The sequence below is a fragment of the Myripristis murdjan genome, chromosome 14, assembly GCF_902150065.1.
Source record: "Myripristis murdjan chromosome 14, fMyrMur1.1, whole genome shotgun sequence".
NCBI lineage: Eukaryota > Metazoa > Chordata > Actinopteri > Holocentriformes > Holocentridae > Myripristis > Myripristis murdjan.
Genome location: NC_043993.1, coordinates 7,790,686 through 7,808,176, shown reverse-complemented (window position 1 = coordinate 7,808,176; position 17,491 = coordinate 7,790,686). Strand labels below are relative to the sequence as shown.

The following is a 17,491-nucleotide window of genomic DNA, read 5'->3' as shown; positions in this document are numbered from 1 at the left end:
CTTTCTTTCTTGCACATATAAGAGCTGCACAATACATTTGCTCAAGCTCAAACACTTCAAACTAGCTGGCAGACTCAGAAAAGAATCTGCTACATTCTTAAATAGGTGGCAGGTTTATGATTGCAATAAAACAATTAAAAAAAAAAAAAAAAAAAAAAAACATCAGTGAAGGCTGGTGTCAAAACATCTGCAGTACATTCTGCTGCTTGAATCAACAAATTGAGACTGAAGAGCTGCCCGGCATGCCAACTTCTACTGGTTGACTCTGCACTAATAACCCCCGAGTTTTGCTCATTTTCTGAAAAGTTCAACTTTGTGGTGATATGAAGTTTTCTGCAGGCCGCTCACGATATATCACCCAACATCAGAGCATTGATCTGGAGCTGATGGTGACTGCCATCTTTAATCTCTGCAGATCCACTGATAGCCTGTCTGGCTGCCTTTTTGCCCATCTATCAGAATGGATGGTTGAGCGGATAGAGAGATGGATGGGCACATGGGAAGAAGTCACTGCAGCGTTACTTATGTGGATTTGGAGAAAACATGTCGAGAGGGAAAGAAGAGGGATGACAGGGTGGAGAGAACGAAAATGTAGGCAGATTAGAGAAATGAGAGGCTTGTGAAAGAAAGGGGCGAGTTGATGGAGGAAAAGGGGAGGGAGAAGGAGACTTATTGAGAGGGATGATGAGACGAAATAATGGCAGAGAGGAGATTTCGTGAGAAGTTGCAAAGAGGGATGAGAGACGGAAGCTCTTAAAAGGGGAGTGGAGAGGAAACGATGAGAAGATGCTAAGAGGCACAAGAGGAGAGCAAGGACATGTTGACATGGGAGGAGAGAGGAGAGCCCGAGGAAAGGAATGAGGAAATTTCAGCGAGGGAGGAGAGGGATGAGGGTGACTGAAGAGTGGAAGAAGTGAGAGAGAGGAAGAGAGAGAGGGAGGACAGAGACAGATGAAAGGATGAGAGAAATGCTCCACAGGCTGATGATGTATTACCTTGCTTGCTAGAATCACATTAGACACTCAGTGGTTTAATTTACCATCAAATAATCACACACACACACACACACACACACACACACACACACACACATACAATCTCCCACTCCCACACAGACTCCCACTCTCCACCAAGGACCGTTCTTAAGTACTTTAACCCATAACAACCCGCCTGCCAGGTCCAATTAGTTAGCTTTTCATGCACATACACACATGCACAAACACACAGTCACACACAAGCACAAATACACTGAACAGACAGCAGATGAAAGCAATCATGCCCTCTCCTATGAAACCATAATGGTAGTTAATCATGACTGCCGCAGGTCTACTTGAAACCAATAATGCAGGAAGAAAATCATTTCATCTTTTGTTCTTTGAAAGATTATTTTCTTGGCCTTTGTGTTTCTCACACAGTAAACAGTGGTAAACAACACGGAAGCTTGAAACAAGAGAAGGGATGACGTTTAATACTTGTGCAGGATTTGAGGTCTACACATAGATGGTGGGGAGAGTTCAGCCAAAATAGAAGCTTTCTTAATTTTCCCTTTTCAGCCTTGCTCCCTTTTTCTCTGTTTTATTTATTATTAATTTATTTAGAATTTTAGCACCTTTTTTATATCCCCACACTATATTCCCAAGCACTGTGCCCAATATTGTGATGGCTTTTCTCTTGTATTCTCTGTTTCTGAAATTTCTGAATGTGGCGCTCTTTTCTTTCACTTCTTCTTCACTGTTTTGCTGGCTTTTCAGTCAAGATGATTGTTTGCTTATGCTAACTACCCAATTCCTCTTCTGTTTCGTCTTAACAAACCTTTGCTGCTGCTACCAGAAACATAAAATGGAGAAGTTTTTTTTTTTTTTTTTTTTTTTTTTTACAGGGGTGACAGACTCAAATGTGAAATCTTCGATGAAATGGGTACATATAGTACAGAATCACAGCATCCCCCTCACTGAAGTCAAGACTTATGAGTGGATTTTATCATACGGTCACACGGGAATGGATTAAGTTACAGGTCTGGATTCATAAGAGTCAAATTATTTTCATATTGCCAATGGATCTTCAAAACCAGTGATAGAAATGGTCAGGCCAAGTAATCCTAGTTATGAAAAGAAATGGTGAGAGTATGGTAAAAGTGATGCAGACACATATTTCACAAAATTCTGGTACAGGAGACGCACAGCAACCATTTTCATGGCAAGTGTGATATATAGGATGACATCTCAAAATTGCATCTCAAAGCCAGGTGTAATCTTAGTCATTCATATGGGAAATGAAGTACTGATCTTTCTTTCATCAGATTGTCCTGTCTCTGAGCCTCTCAACCAGCACTTGAGTTGATTCCTAGTTGTTAGGACTTCATATCGACCAGGTTTACGCCCTGCTAGAAACGTGCGTTCGTGGCGCAAATATTCAAAATGAATCACAAGGCAGTCCAGCCAACTATTGGTGCTGAAGAGGTGTTGATACCAAGGCCTGCGCCAGCCTTGAAAGGCAGTGTAAATTTAGCAATCTTAGTCTTGCACAGCCATCATTTTGTGGAGTGGGGCCCTTGATTTCAGTTTAAAATAATTTGAAAAGCTGTTTTGATAGTAATTTTGAATATGTCATATTGTAATTTTTGGATCTTTGTTAGTTTGATTAAATGCTTGCTGGTAGTGCATTAGGGCATTTTCCATTGATTCTAATTTATTTATTTAAATTTGTTAACATATGCAATTGCACAACTGCGATGTATACCATCCACAGTCAGTTTTTTTTTTTTTTTGAGTCTCTGCTGTTGGGCTAAAATGAGCTATTGTCTCTTGTCAAGGAGGAAGAGTGTATAGCATTGCAATTTCTTGTTTTGTTGTTGCTCTTCTAATCATGAGTGCATGTCCCCTCGCCACTAGTAACCACTTTCAAAACCCTCCATGTCAGGCCTCTATTCCTCTGTCTATGTAATCAGTCTTGTTTCATCCTGTCTCTGGTCAATTTGTATTCACAGCCACAGGCAGAGATATGCTCTCCGCCATCTAACCTCCTCATGTGTGATTGCTTGTTGGTTTGATGCAGAATTGAGCACCCATGTAGCTTATTAGGAAGTTAATTAGACTGGTTTAGAGATTTAATCAATACAATGTGTACGTGAAAGACAGTATGGATAGCCACGCAGCTCATATTTCGGATTGATTTATTTCCATTTAAAGTAACTCCCTGCCCTGGCTTTTCAAATGTCAGGCTGAAGTATGTGACACTTGAAGCACTGTTTGTTCCAGTCCCTGCATCATATCTTCCTGTTGTAAATGGACTCACCACATCTTGCAGTGATGGCACGTCTTATAGTCTGAGAGTGCCTATATTTTTATTGCATTCATAAAATCCATTTCTTTTAATAGAAGTTATAGGACTTGGGGATTTGTATTATATGAGATTGTACTGTTCAATTTCCCTTCCCAAACTCCTACATTTGTCTAATCCTTGGAAGGAGGGAATGTCACTGTCACATCCTGACATATATTAAACTGTCCTTTACAGCCCCGTACAGCCTTTACTACATCAGCTACTACCATGCATTGACATTCAAGATTTAAATGACTAGACACGATTTTAATATAAAAAAATACATGCTCATTTTCACAGGCTAAATCATGAAGAAGAGAGCATATCATCCCCACTAATTGATATGCTTTAGATTTCCCATGATCACCTGGATCATTTGTCGTATTATTTAGGTTCTGTGTTTGGATACTGGTGGGATAACGTCTCCTCACACAAGTAGTCACAAATTGAAAGTCAAAATTCAAAGATTTCTCCTAACAAATGGTGAAAAAAATGCTCCATTGAGAGAAAGCGTGACTGCATAAAATGGCTACCTCTGGGATATTTGTGTACACAAAATTATACAAAATAAGATTAAACAGCTAAATCAATATGTGCTCATAGCCGGGGGGTGGCTGTCAACAGGCCACCCAATAATGAACAAAGAATAAATCAACCCATTAATTCTCAGTCATAAAATAGAGCACTAAAAGCACGACAACAACAACAATTGGAATGTTGGAGGATAATAAACTGGTTAAAAAGTTTAGAGTGTGGAGTGTCAGACGTTCGTTGGGTGTAACAGTGGTGTGGTTTCTCTCTCTCTTCCAGCCCAGACAGCATTGCTACCTGTTGGTACATCCTGCTCTCCGGATCAGTCTTCGTCAAGGAGCACATGTACCTGGCCAGGTGCTGGTACGTAGCACTTACTGACACACACGCACACGCACGCGCAGACACGCGCACACACACACACACACACACACACACACACACACACACGTAGAGAGGAGAGCATCTCGTTGGGCTGAGACATTTAAAGGAGGTGTCACTTGTCTGACATTACACCTGAAGCTACTGTGCCCTGTCTTATCATCATGTCAGATGGAATGTGTGTGTGTGTGTGTGTGTGTGTGTGTGTTTGTGTGTGTCTTTGTCTGTGTGTCTGTGTCTGTCTGCACATGTGTTTGTAGTTGTATGTATGTAACATGATAAGGGAGACAGCTTGTCACAGAGCTGTAAGCGAGACATGAAAAGAGGATGCCATGGTTTACTGGCATGTAAGGCAGTGGTGCTCACACACACACACACACACACACACACACACACACACACTCACACTCACTCACACTTATCTATCAAGTGTATAGGATGCAGTGCTGTGTTTAGCAATGTGTTACAGATGTGATGCTTCCCCTCCCTCAGCCAATATGACCCGCGTGTGTGTGTGTGTGCGTGTGTGTGAGTGTGCGCAAGCGTGCGGAAGTGGTTGTGCATTTATGTGCATCCATGTTAACTGAGTTAAGATGTCTTAGGCCCTGTTCACATTAGCGTCTTGGAGCTCGACAGCCAAAGTTATTAACTCGAGTTGATCTTGTTCTGTGCACTAAAATGACGAGTAACAACTGCTTTTAGCTCTGATATGAACAAGGCCTTGGAAAGTCTCATGCACAGAGGAACTACCAGACAGGCACCCACCCTTTATTCCTTTATTGCACCTTCATTTTAGTTGAATAAAAATATACATACGGTCAGTGTTTCCTCTACAACTTTATGCAGCCGTAGTGCTTTGGGAGATAATGTTTAGTTTGACTAATGTGAAGACAAAATGACACTTAGCTGAATAAAATGAAACATGTATTGACATGAAGAGATTTTGTGACACTGCTCATATATGAGAAGAAGATGATTCTCTTGAGGATGGTGGTTAGGTTTTCCCCACTGTGTGAGTCTCTGGAGCCTTTACATTGGTGGTGGTGGTGGTGGTGGTGGGCAGTTGGTGGGATGTACAAATGAACTGAAGCTGAAATGACAACATGAATACAAAATGAGTAAGGCGCTTATACAGAAAGACAACTAGGTGAGTGGGAAGCCGAGATTCTAATTGGATCTCTGGATCATGGATATTGACAGGTAGATGTAGCTGTAGTAACTGATGAGCCGCCTTAGAACGTAATTTTGAAGTGAGTGCCTTAAAAGGAATAGAAAAAAACATGCATGAAGGTGACTCTTATAAGGCTCAAAGAGCCCACAGAAAACAGGGCAACTTCTGATAGGCTAGCATGGGAGGAGGGAAAGCGATGAATGAGCCCTGATTACATATCTCACCAGCATCTACCGTATTTCACCAATTAATCGCCCGGCCACAAATAGCCGCCTGGTTCTTTTAAAAGCCTGGAGTCTGCACCCATTTTGCGTATTAAACGCGAACCCGAATAACTGCCAGGGCGATTATTTGAATTATATTGAGGTAACCCAAAATAAGGCTATTCACCTTATTTTTGCAGAAGTAAACAGTGAGCCGCACAATAACTGTGCGGCACTTCGGTTTTCTGTCAAAATAAGAGAGCTAACTAACGTTAGAAAAAAGGGTGTACCGTAATCTTAAATGACCGACTGTAAATATTTTGGCCAGTAACTGTCATCACAGTAATGGCCTGGTGCAGGTCTGTGCAAAAATAAATAAAGGCCTGCAGCGAACAGCCGCCTGGTTCTTTTAAACGCCTGGGGTCCAAGTTGATTTTGCGTATTAAATGCCCGGGCTATTATTTGGGGAAATACGGTATTCACAAATAATAACAGGCACATCCTTTCTTAAGCAAGGTTTCACCTATAGTACCTGTAAATCCAGTTGGGATTCAGTGCCTTGCTCATGGAAAGTTAATCCGGGTGGGTGCTTGCTGACACAGTGTGGGAGGGTCTTGGATGCAGGGTCTTTGCCTAAAAGATTGGTCTCTTATTACCGTCAGACTACCACCACACATTGAAGTTTAACAGGCTTCCTGCTGGTAACGGACTTTCTAGGGTAGTGTTGAAGTTTCACTGGTGTATTCCAGACAGGGAATGTCACCGGAGTTGGATGAACTCTATTGGGATGCCAGGGGAAAGCCATGGAATTCGATAAATTGTTTTAGGTAATATCAGTGTGTTGGAAGAAAAATGGATCACATTACGGGAATATAGTAGAACTGGTTTTACAGCTTGTTTCACACGTTCATTGCATTAGATGGTGGTTTTCAGCTGTTTTTTTCTGCAGTGAGCCCAAGTGGAACCAGACTGTTTACCTCTTAAGAACATTTTGTCTGCTGAAAAACAGCATTAACAAACCAGGAAGAAATAAAACTTTTATGTCATGAAAGCTCTGCAGTTTTGCTATTGAAGTCATGAGAAGGTCATGAAATTTTACATGATCAAACTCATTGCTTGGCTTTGTTTTTTTTTTTTTTTTTTTTAACTTCTAAAAGATGTAGAAATAAATAATATATTGATCAAGTGGGTCTAGAGCCTTGTTGATGTGCGGTAAGATTGTATGACTGGAGCATAAAAATTTTAGACATTTAGCTGAACAACTTAAAGTTCACTAAAAACAACTGGAGAAAAGGCTCGAATTCATGCATCACCAACATTGCAAACATGCAGTAACAAGGATTTTAGCTGTCAGGACAGAAGCTGCACAGAAAGTTGGCCTCATTATAATTATAATAAGTTTCACAGTGGCTGCTATAGCATATTCTTTGAATATTCATATGGCAGAGAAGAGAGCAGATATTGTAACCTGGCCAAATGGTTAGAGATACTGTTCCACAACGAGGTCACAGATTGAATTCTTGAACCATTCAGTGTTTTTGTAAAATAAGATGAAACATCTTTGGGGGGAAATTGGGTCATTGCAGCCAAAACAGTAATATGATATGGCAGGGAAGAAAAAGTAGATTATGAACTTAAGAATAGACTCCAAACAATGGAAATAATAATATAATATTGTTATTATTTTAGAATATCATTAATTGTGGGGGCACGTAAACATATGCACCTGGCACATATAATGCACATTAGGAAAGTGTGGGGAAGAGTAAGGATTAATCAGATGCCTTGACTTATTCAAAATTGTCACTTACATAAGTTACTTGTGGTACCAATTTGTTGCATAAATATTGGTAACTTAATATGAAAAATTAGTTTAAATAAATTCAAATACATGAACATAAAATGCCAAGAGTCCTGTCATATACCAGTTTTGCACTGACCTAAAATAAGACCGCCATCCAGGACATTAGCTCATTGTAAATGGATTAACCAGCATTCTGAGACCTGCAACAGTCCCGGGTCATTATCAGCTTCAGCTTGGATCAACAGAGGTGTGAACATGTCACCGCCCAAGGACACCAAGAAACCAAGGCCACTCCTCTTCAAAGTATCAAAAATATGGGACTTGAATTAATTCATTTTAGTAAAAGCAAAAAACAACAAAAACACGAGCCTGTTTCAGCCTTCATCAAGGTGTAAAGGTCACCTGCTAATTTGAGACCCACAGAGGTGTGATGAGACAGGACATGCCCTACATTTTAGGTAGGCGGCCCTATCCTCAGTGTAACTTTAACTGTTTAACATGTGTAACATGATATATTACCAATAAATCACCATGTTTTGGATTGGCTAGTGTTTTGTAATGCAGTGGTAATGGGAAGACGCTAGGTTGGATTGTCAGAGAAAATGCCGCGTTTCAGTTTGTAACACCGGTAACCTGGAGGTGAAATATGCCAACAGGGTTTCTGCTAATGTTAATGGTGTCATCCGTTTTTTTTTTTTTGTTTTTTTTTTAGCAGGTAGTCCCAGCTAAGAAACAAACAAACAAACAAACAATATAACAATGCGTACAGTAAAAGCTGCTTGCTTGGTGTCACAGAGGTATTGGCCACTCCAAATGAGAGTGTCAGCTAAATGACAATAATTGTAATTGACTAAAACCTAACTGACTGCAGCGGTTAATGCAGTATAAGCAGCGACACTGAACTTTAGCGAGAGAGACTTCAAACTAGTTGGTGCATAGTGGAGGCAGCTTCTCCAGCAAAAGCACACAGCACCAACATGAACTGCAGCAGAGAGCGTTACTGGCTGAGTATCAGCACCCTCAGGGGAGCTGCGACTTTTGGGTGAGAGTGTGTAAGCATGTATCTGTCTATTTGTGTGCTCATGTATGGGTGAGTTGATAACAGACAGACTTTAGGGTGGGGGAGGGTTACTGCCTACAGGGGGCTGGAAGGTGTGTGTGTGTGTGTGTGTGTGTGTTAGAGTACTGGTAGTGGCAGGGGGGCTGGGAAAGGGTCACAGAGGGAGCTAATCGGGGGAGTGGAGTTTGTATCTGTGTGTATGTGTGTGTGTGTCTGTGTGGAATGCGGAACCCCTGGCAGAACAGTGGCTGGCCATGTGTTACTGAGCAGCCTGCCCGCCTGGAGCCCAGAAGCACATCCAGGCAGGAAATGAGCAGGCTACACACACACACATACACACTCACACACCTCCCTGGAGCCAGCAGACAGACAGACAGAACAGAACAGAGCAGAGCAGAGCGGGAGGGAACACACTCCTCCCTCAGTCAAAGACAAACTAAAAGCTGACAGTGACCAACTTCTGCTTTCTAAAGGGACTCTTAACTTGTTAACACTCTGGAGTATAAAGCAAACGCAACAATTTGTGGATCTATACCTGGAATATCTTTTTTCCCCCATCTTTCTCATTGTGGATAATATGCTGGATATCATTTCTCTCACCAAGAACCCAAAGAAGCGGATCCCCAACTTTAATTTTCTTGGTCAGTCTTCTGCAGCATATTGTTCCTTTCTCTCTCGTGCTTGCTTTGTGTGTTTTGGATCAGAGGTGATTGCTGTAACACAGGATTGTGGAGGCCGTTTCCACCCAATTCATTCGAGTTTTTTTTTTTTCAAATTTCCCACTCTCATTCCCTATGCGGTCAGTATTAAACACAGCGTGGTCCATTTCCTTCCAGCCCACTGTTGCTAACTAAGTGGATAGCCAGGAATTCCCCTGTGGTGCAAACCCAGGATAGCGTACCACCGCTGGGGCCCTGAGCTCTAAAAACACTCTGCTAACTCCTGTGTTGTTGCCCATTATCTGCTCTGATTATCTTAAAGAGAAGCAGACTTCTCTTAGAGGGTGAAACCAAAAAAAGATTAAAGTAGGCTCAAGTCTGGCTTATCTCTAAATGAGAAGTGACTTTTGCACGTCTGACTTGGGGCTCTGAGGCGAAATGGTTGTGGTGGGAAGTGTCGGTCTTTGTTGAAGATTGTTGTGACGGTGTTAATGCTGTGTTAGAGAGTGTGCAGTGAAGATTGACAGGAAAGATGGCAGAAAAAGGAGATCATCTGTAGCAGAGTTCCTTAGTTGGATGCAAACCTATAATGTCATGAATTTATACTGTGATATATGTCTCATAGCGCTTTCATCAAGCCATGGAACTCCATTTAAGTCAGTTTGAAGTCAGTTAATCTGAAATTATGACATGTTTTAGTTGTATTAGAGTTTCAAAGTTGTGAGATTAAAACATAATGTCACACGTTTATTTTGTATTGTAACAATTTGTAGTGATGTAAATCGTAAGGGAATTTAACATGTTCTCATTTTGCTGAATACCCCATGGAAGACCTTCAAGGACCCCTTGGAGTCCCCAAACACTACTTTGAAAATCACCGCCTTAGCCTGTTTAGTCCTCAGGAAGTGCAGTGGGTATGTTTCTGGCACCTTTAGTAAACGGCCTACTTCTCATGCACAGTGTATCTACCCACCATTTACTGGCTTTTGTGATGTCTAAAGCTTCTCGTTTAGTGTCTCCCTGCGCTAAAATTACTGTCATTCATGTGTTCAGTCCAATGTGTTTCGCCTTCTGTCTCTGAGCTCCGAGGAAACTTAATCTCGCCACATGAGGGATTTGAAGCTGTAGCCATAGGTGGTGTGCTGTCTGGCACTGATACGCCGAGTTTTGACGTGGCCCCTGAATGGATAACACTCTTGTTTTGCTAATGACTGCTTATAATGTCTCTGAATGACCTGCTCACACTGCTACGTCATTCCTTGGAGTGTGTATGATTTTTGTCTGTGCTGGTGGTCTGTCTGTAGTGTTGACTGCTGGCCAGCTCTCTAGTCTGTCTTAATATACGTGTGTGTGTGTGTGTGCCTGAGTGAGTCAGAATGGTCAATCTTAGCCAGACAACTTTTGGAACTGAGAGAGAGAATAACAGAGAGAACTGAGAAGTGGAATGGTGTGTGTATTTGTGTGTGCATGTGTGTGATTTTATGTGTGTATGTGGTAGACTGTGGTCTGCGGTTTTCTTTCTTTACTGTTGGTCATCATTGCCATGGAAACATGGGTGCCAAATGGGCACGGGCCTCTGCTTTCCTTTGGTTTTTGACCAAAGCCCTCCTAAACCATCGAAGTTTATTTGAGTCAACAGAAGTATCGCTGTACGCATAGAGACCAGTATAACACAGCGTGTCAGTGAGGAGATGTGGCACCAACCACCTAACACAAGCCTTTTCCAATAATGCAGAGTTTACAGCAAACTGTCAGTCATTTGTGGCATGAATTGGTTTGCCACTGATTTCTAGTTAGTGGCAAATCTGCAAGAAATACATCAACACAACATGAAGACAAAGGCCCCAAGGTTGTGTCACCAATCTCAGGAATATGTTATTTTTTCCCCCGTTTTTGTAAAAGTGCTCAATATTGCCTATAGACGCTACAGGTTGGACAGAGTTCACAGGTTTGATCCCCAGAACAGCCAAAGTGTCATGCATCCCTGTCAAAATGTCACTGAGCACGACAGTGAAGGCACTGCGCTGCCACTGCCTTCTGACCCTGCTGGATGAATGCGTACGTGAGTGTGTGTGTGTGTGTGTGTTACTGTGTCTCGAAGGAACTTGAAGAGAAACAACTTCCTAATTATGCTGACTGAATGACAAATGCTTTAAAAATGTGAGCAAAAATAGTCCATATGCTGTGATGTCACTACCTGCCAACCAAGGCCAGCATTTGAACAAAGCCACATACTTTTAAGACTGCGTTAAGTTGTGCTGCCAAGATCAAGGGATTTTTTTAGTATGACATCTAACTTAATCACGGCCTTTTACATTCAAAATGTACAAACAGTTAGGCATGCCGAGATACCGCTTTTTGAACACTGACACAGATACACAGTCCAAAAATGTAAGTATTGACCAATACCAAGTACCAATCCAATCCATTACTTAACTGAAGAAACTTGGGTCATTTAGTTTGGGCTCACTCGTGCTAAAAATGGAGAAAATCAAGATCGTGTGCTTCCCTTTGCCCAGGGTCGTGGTGTTATTTAGTGCCTTTGGTATCAGGATCAGGATTAGTCTTGGGTAAAAATCTATGACACCAATCCTTTATTTCAGCCAGGTATTGGTACCGATACTGATACCAGTATATATCAGTGCATCCCTACAACTCGTATGTAATTGTGCTTGGCCTTTGTCAGGCACTATAGAAAAGAAAAGAAGGAAAGAAAGAAAGAAAAGAAACAAAACTGAACCATGTTACTTTTTGTGCATTCCTGGTCCCATCACTGGAAGCTTGTGATGCCAGTTCTATGTGTGTGTGTGGCCATCGTTTCTCTACCGGCTGTCACGGTTTATTGCCCAGGGTGCTGCAGCTGTCATTGGACTAGGGCTGAACCTGTTCTCCCCGCTGCCAATGACTTGTTTCTGCAGGAAAGGAGGGGAGAAAAATCATCACCTGCTGAAATCCAACACAGGGACGGTTTCACTGCAGGGGGGGAAGAGTTTCATTCCAGTGGAGAGGTTACCTTTTTTTGGGGAGTGGGATTTTTGGGATAAGTTATCCTTTACTGATAATGTATGTTTTCTGGAATCATCTCTTTTTAAATTGTTGATTGAGGAATTTCAGGCAACGCATTCTCCCAAGTTGTGAAAAGCACAGAGAGATTCATTCTGATCATTTGGCAAACAAGGCATTTCAATAGTCTAGTCTTGAAATCGCACATGTTAGTTGTACATGAATTTTCTGGCTTGTTTGAGCCACTTAGATGCCAGATGGGTGGGGTTTGCCACAAAAGATTAAAATACAGTGAGAGACCACAGAATTTAGAGGAACACAGGAAATGACAAAGAAGTCAGAGCCATGAGCTTTTTTTTATGATTTACAACTTACTTGGCTCTGTCTGTATTGTCTGGTTGATGTACACATGACAGTCAGCAAGACTCTGTGGCCTGTCGGGAGTCACTCACTGAGAGAAGGAGCAGGTTCAGTCACAATTAAAATTGTTAAGACACTTTCAATTAAAGTTTTTGGTTGCGAAACGCAAAACGGGACGATTGATACTGTGGGATAATCGCTGCATTCTTCCTCTTAATTCCTCCCTGAGCTTCATATTAACACACACACACACACACACACAAATAAGGCAGCACGTTTGAATAATTTCTTTATGTCCACACAGATTAATAGCAGCCCATAAGACACAAAGTAAGGGCAGGTCGCATGGCTCCATAAAGAAACTTCAGTTCTATGAGGCAAACAAATGGCTGTCATATTCAGCTAACATACATGCACAGTTTTGACTATAGGCAAAGTATAGTTTTTTCTCTTTTTTGGGGTGGTGGTGGTGGTGGTGGGGGTGACAACAGGTCAGAGAGACAGGCACAAGCGCACACATTCAGTTGTCTGCAGACTGTATTTCTCTCTCAGTCCTCTCAGCCAGCCTCTCCCTCTCTATACATACACACACAAACACACATAGACACACACACACACACACACACACACACACACACACACACACACAAATACACAGTGTGAGACGGGCTTGGCAGGCTGTGTGCGGCGCTGACAGGAACCGTGCGTCCCGCCTCAGTGGAGTGTGGAGAGAGCTGTCAGAGTCGGGCTGACCTCCAGGCTAAGGGCTCTCTGTGAGAGCTCCGAGCCCAGCAGACTGCATCCCTCCCTGGGTACACTAACAACCAGGCCGGGGTCTTTAGGGTTGGGTGGGAGCTATAATGTAAATACTATATGGATATTTTTAACTGCTTTTGTTGGCACACTAGGCTTTTGGGATACAGAACTGGCATCCATTTCCATCTGCTTTTGTTATTATTCCAATGACTCTCCTTTGGGCAAGACTGAATCCTCACTTAACTAGATAACCAGATAAATATAAAATAAATATTTACCACTATTACTACTACTACTAATAATAATAATATTTCTGTTATTGGTGTTACTACAACAACTACTACAGAATCTAGTATGAATGCTACTACAACAACTAATAAAAATAACAATAATGCCTTATATTTTATTAATTTGTTTTTCTCATTTAAATACAGTAGGTGTGGAGTACACACATAATTGGGCTTTCCAAACTTGCTATTATACTGGCTGTGGGTAAAGTATCATCAGTGATCATTTAAAGGTTGTGTTGGTGGTTCAAACAGCTTAAACAGCACCTACCTGAGATTTACCTTGTCCAAGTCGTTCCCATGTGTATGTGGTTCTGATCCCGATGCAGTGAGGATGTAGGAACTGGCGCACCACAGCTATGCAAAGCTAAATAACTATAGCTATGGTAGGGTAGGCAGAGTTGATCTGGGGAGGGGAGGCAAGTGCACACGGCAGTGGTGCATGTGCATGAGATGGTGACACTTGGTTGGTTGATTTGAGTCGGATTTGATTCGGATTTTAACAAAAGAGATTGAGTATCTTGGAAGATTTTTTTGTCAGTACATTGAGTTTGCACACATTGATTTGACACATTGTCACATTGTCAAAATGATGAAGGAAAAAAGTTAAGTACACAACCTTTAACCAAAAAAAAAAAAAAAAAAAAAAAAAAAAAAATCAGCAATATTGTGCTATAATTAAATTGTGCCTCCTTTACTAAAGCTTGCTCTAATTCAAAACAGACTGCATGCAGCCACTATAAAAAAAAAAAAAAACTCCCAGCTGACTCATAATAGTAATTATTAATCATAATCACAACTTCTAGCAAAATACTCAGGGTTATCATTTTAGCTGCTGCTGTTCAGCCAATAAGCAGTTTCTGTGTGCGTGTGTGTGTGTGTGTGTGTGTGTGTGTGTGTGTGAGAGAGAGAGAGAGAGAGAGAGCAAGAATTGGTGCTGCTGTAAAGATCTCTGTCTTACTCAGGGAATCTCAGTGTGACGTTGTTGATACACACTTGTCTGTTCCAGTGCATGTGGCAGTGAAGCGTGGAACAGCCCCGCTCTTGTTCTATCACGGCTAATTTGACCCTGGTACAGCTACACTGAGATGGGCTGCCAGCAGCAATACACTCATAGTTTTTGTCGAATGGTGGCTTGGTCTAACTCCAGGGTTGTGTGGGTATCATTCGAATCACTGTGATGCATCATAGCTTTGATTACTCAAGCTTTTCATAACCACTTCCTTTTATCATTTCCTGGAGAATCTGGTCATTGGGATATAAGCTACTTGGCCAATTCAGAGTTATTTTTTTTTTGAAAAAAAAAAAAGGTCTTTCATCATTGTTTCCATCATCAGAACGCATTATGAGGACAGACTTTCATCTTGGGCCTAAATCAAGAAGTTGAAATTGAGAGAGCCGTGTTGGTGTGAAACCATGATTAAGGATCTGATGAGATGAAAGCCTGCTTCTTTATTTTGACCAGGAGAAGGATGGGAACAGTGGAAAGGAGAGAAAAAGACAGGATGAAAGGGAATACGGGATGAGATAGAGGGACCAGAGAAAGAGGAAAGAAAGGGAGGAGGGAAGTACATTGCAAGAGAGATGGGGTGCAAAGGGAGACAGCATGGCAAAAAGTGAATGGGAGATGGAACAACAGAAAAGAAAAAAAACATGAATAACAAGATACAGGGAGAAAAGGGTTGAAATGAGACAGCACAGCAGAGAGGGGTAAAGGATGAAAGGCGAGGACAAAGACAGACACAGGGGAATGGAGGGAAGAGAGGAAAAGACCAGCAGAGGGAGGAGGATAAAGAAAAGGGGAAGGGGAGGAAGTAAAGAAGAACTGAAATGGAGGGAAAGGAGAACACTAGCTAAGAGAAATGAAGAAACAAAGAGTGCAGGAGATGGAAAGAGATGGAGAGTGAAAGGGAAGGGTGGGGTTGAAAATAATGATGGAGAAGGGAGGGAAAAAAAAGCAACAAATGAGAGCAAGTGTGAGAAAGAAGGAGGGGAAGTGGGAGTGAAAGTTGGTGCTCCTCCAGCTCAGCACGCTCCCATAATTAAAACCAGAAGCTCTCCTAGTCCTGAAAACAATGCTGAGTCGCCACTTTCACACGCTAAAGGGAGCGAGACGTGTTCACAGCTCCGTCTGCCCTACGGAATCCCAGCACATACTGATTGAGCTCCTCAGATGGGTGAACACACACACACACACACACACATATACACACATACACACAAACACAAAATACATGGGAAGCAGAGTGAGAGAGAAAAGAGTGCATAGACACAAATGGACATACATACAAATTGGAGGTGGGAATGAGTTTTCAAAGGACTGTGGTGAAGAAATGCCTTATGGTTTGAGAGCCAAACATGTCTTGAAAAAGTTTCATTTGTTGATTTATTTTTTTTAGTTTTCCTCACAGTCTCAGATGACAGTCTCACATGCAGACAGTCTAGTGAAGAAACTTGCTGATGAATGTTAGCAAATGACTAATATATCACCAGACTGTCAGTATTGGCCGAGCTTTAAAAGCAGTATTGGTCCAATATTTTTGTTTTTGTTACAGTAATATTTGGCTGGTTGTAAAATTGACCTTTTTTTCTAGGAGTGTCTGAAAAAAACAGCAAATTTGGAAAAGCTTGAAGGGCCATTTGTCTAAAACCATAACTACAAAAGAAACTTTATCTTTAGACAGACCTGTCTGAAAAAATTAGCCTATTTTGTACCTTCATTCGTATTCCTATTCTTACATAAATGCATATTGTTATCAATTGTCCTGTGCTGGAACACACCAGATATTGTTATTGGCCTCAAAAGGGGGGAAAAAAAGCAGCCCAAGTGAATGTGTATGCATTTTAATCTGTAAGCCTCATAACAAAGCTTTGAAAGGTGTTATGTTTCAGAATAAACTGAAGATGATATGTCATGTGACGCAGGAGATCAGAATCAGTTAGAATTGCTTTATTCACTACAATATGATAAATGCATAGGGATTGCATAGAAATCAGATGTACCTTGTGCATTTTGACTTTACCACGTATGAAAGTTGTAAAACACATTTTGTTAAAGGCTGCTGAAAACCTCCCTCATATGTGTGCACTTACCATGTTGTAGATTTGGGCAGTAAAGAGAGAGGCTAAAATATAAAACTTAAAGGGTTTTCAATGCCTACCAGTTGTGAACATGAATTGAGGTGACATGCAGAATCTCCATGTGACTGGAGCAGCCCGACCCACATGGTCTCACCAGGCCATCAGCTGCTCTCCTCCTCCATATCCAAGGACATAACAACTATTTCGACTGGAGCTAAACCTAAAAGCCCTGCAGACAAAGGCTCACATTGTGCCAAAGCTGTTTATTGGTCACACAGTGGTTTGATCCTGTCCTTAGCCAGACCAAAATGGTCTCTGTGAAAGGGACAGCTTGACATTTTGAAGTTCAGCGTGTTATTTTTCCTTTTAGGCTGGGAAAAACTTGGTGTAAAAGGAGTACAAATTAATGCCATGTCCTGCAAAATTCTCCTAGAAATTCTTAATTACAATACCAGCATTTTTGTTTAAATAAGAGTTTCATAAGGGACTCAAATTAATAGCACATGGTGGACTGAAAAGTAGTATACCATTGGAGGCTAATGAGCTTACATCCCACTTCAGCTCCCCATATGCTCTGCAGTTGCACGTTAAGTAAAAGGTATCCCTCATTAAAGCACAAAGGTGCTGCTGAATGCAAAATGACATGCTTGTGGTCCGATGTATCCATTGATTTGAATCAGTCAGTCAGTCGGTCCAGTGAGCTGCAGTTTGTGTATACACGAGTGTCTTGTAGAGGGAAATAACAAGCAAAAATGCAGGAGAGCATCCCTCTGAGGATTGCATCTGTTGTGGTCAAAAGGTATTTCACTCCTCAAGGTTGCTTGAGCACTGACATTGTTTCTGGTCTCTGTGGACTGCATCCGCTCATGTTGAG

At 41.6% G+C, this 17,491-nt stretch overlaps 1 protein-coding gene across 2 annotated transcripts in view; it reads left to right on the top strand.

The window, feature by feature from the left end:
• The window catches only part of rapgef6 (Rap guanine nucleotide exchange factor (GEF) 6), a 188,188-nt gene that overhangs the window by 40,967 nt on the left and 129,730 nt on the right, over positions 1-17,491 (top strand). For both annotated transcript variants that reach the window (XM_030069454.1, XM_030069452.1), the window contains exon 4: positions 4,132-4,215. In XM_030069454.1, the coding sequence (XP_029925314.1) occupies positions 4,132-4,215 (84 nt within the window). The remainder of the gene's footprint in view (positions 1-4,131; positions 4,216-17,491) is intronic.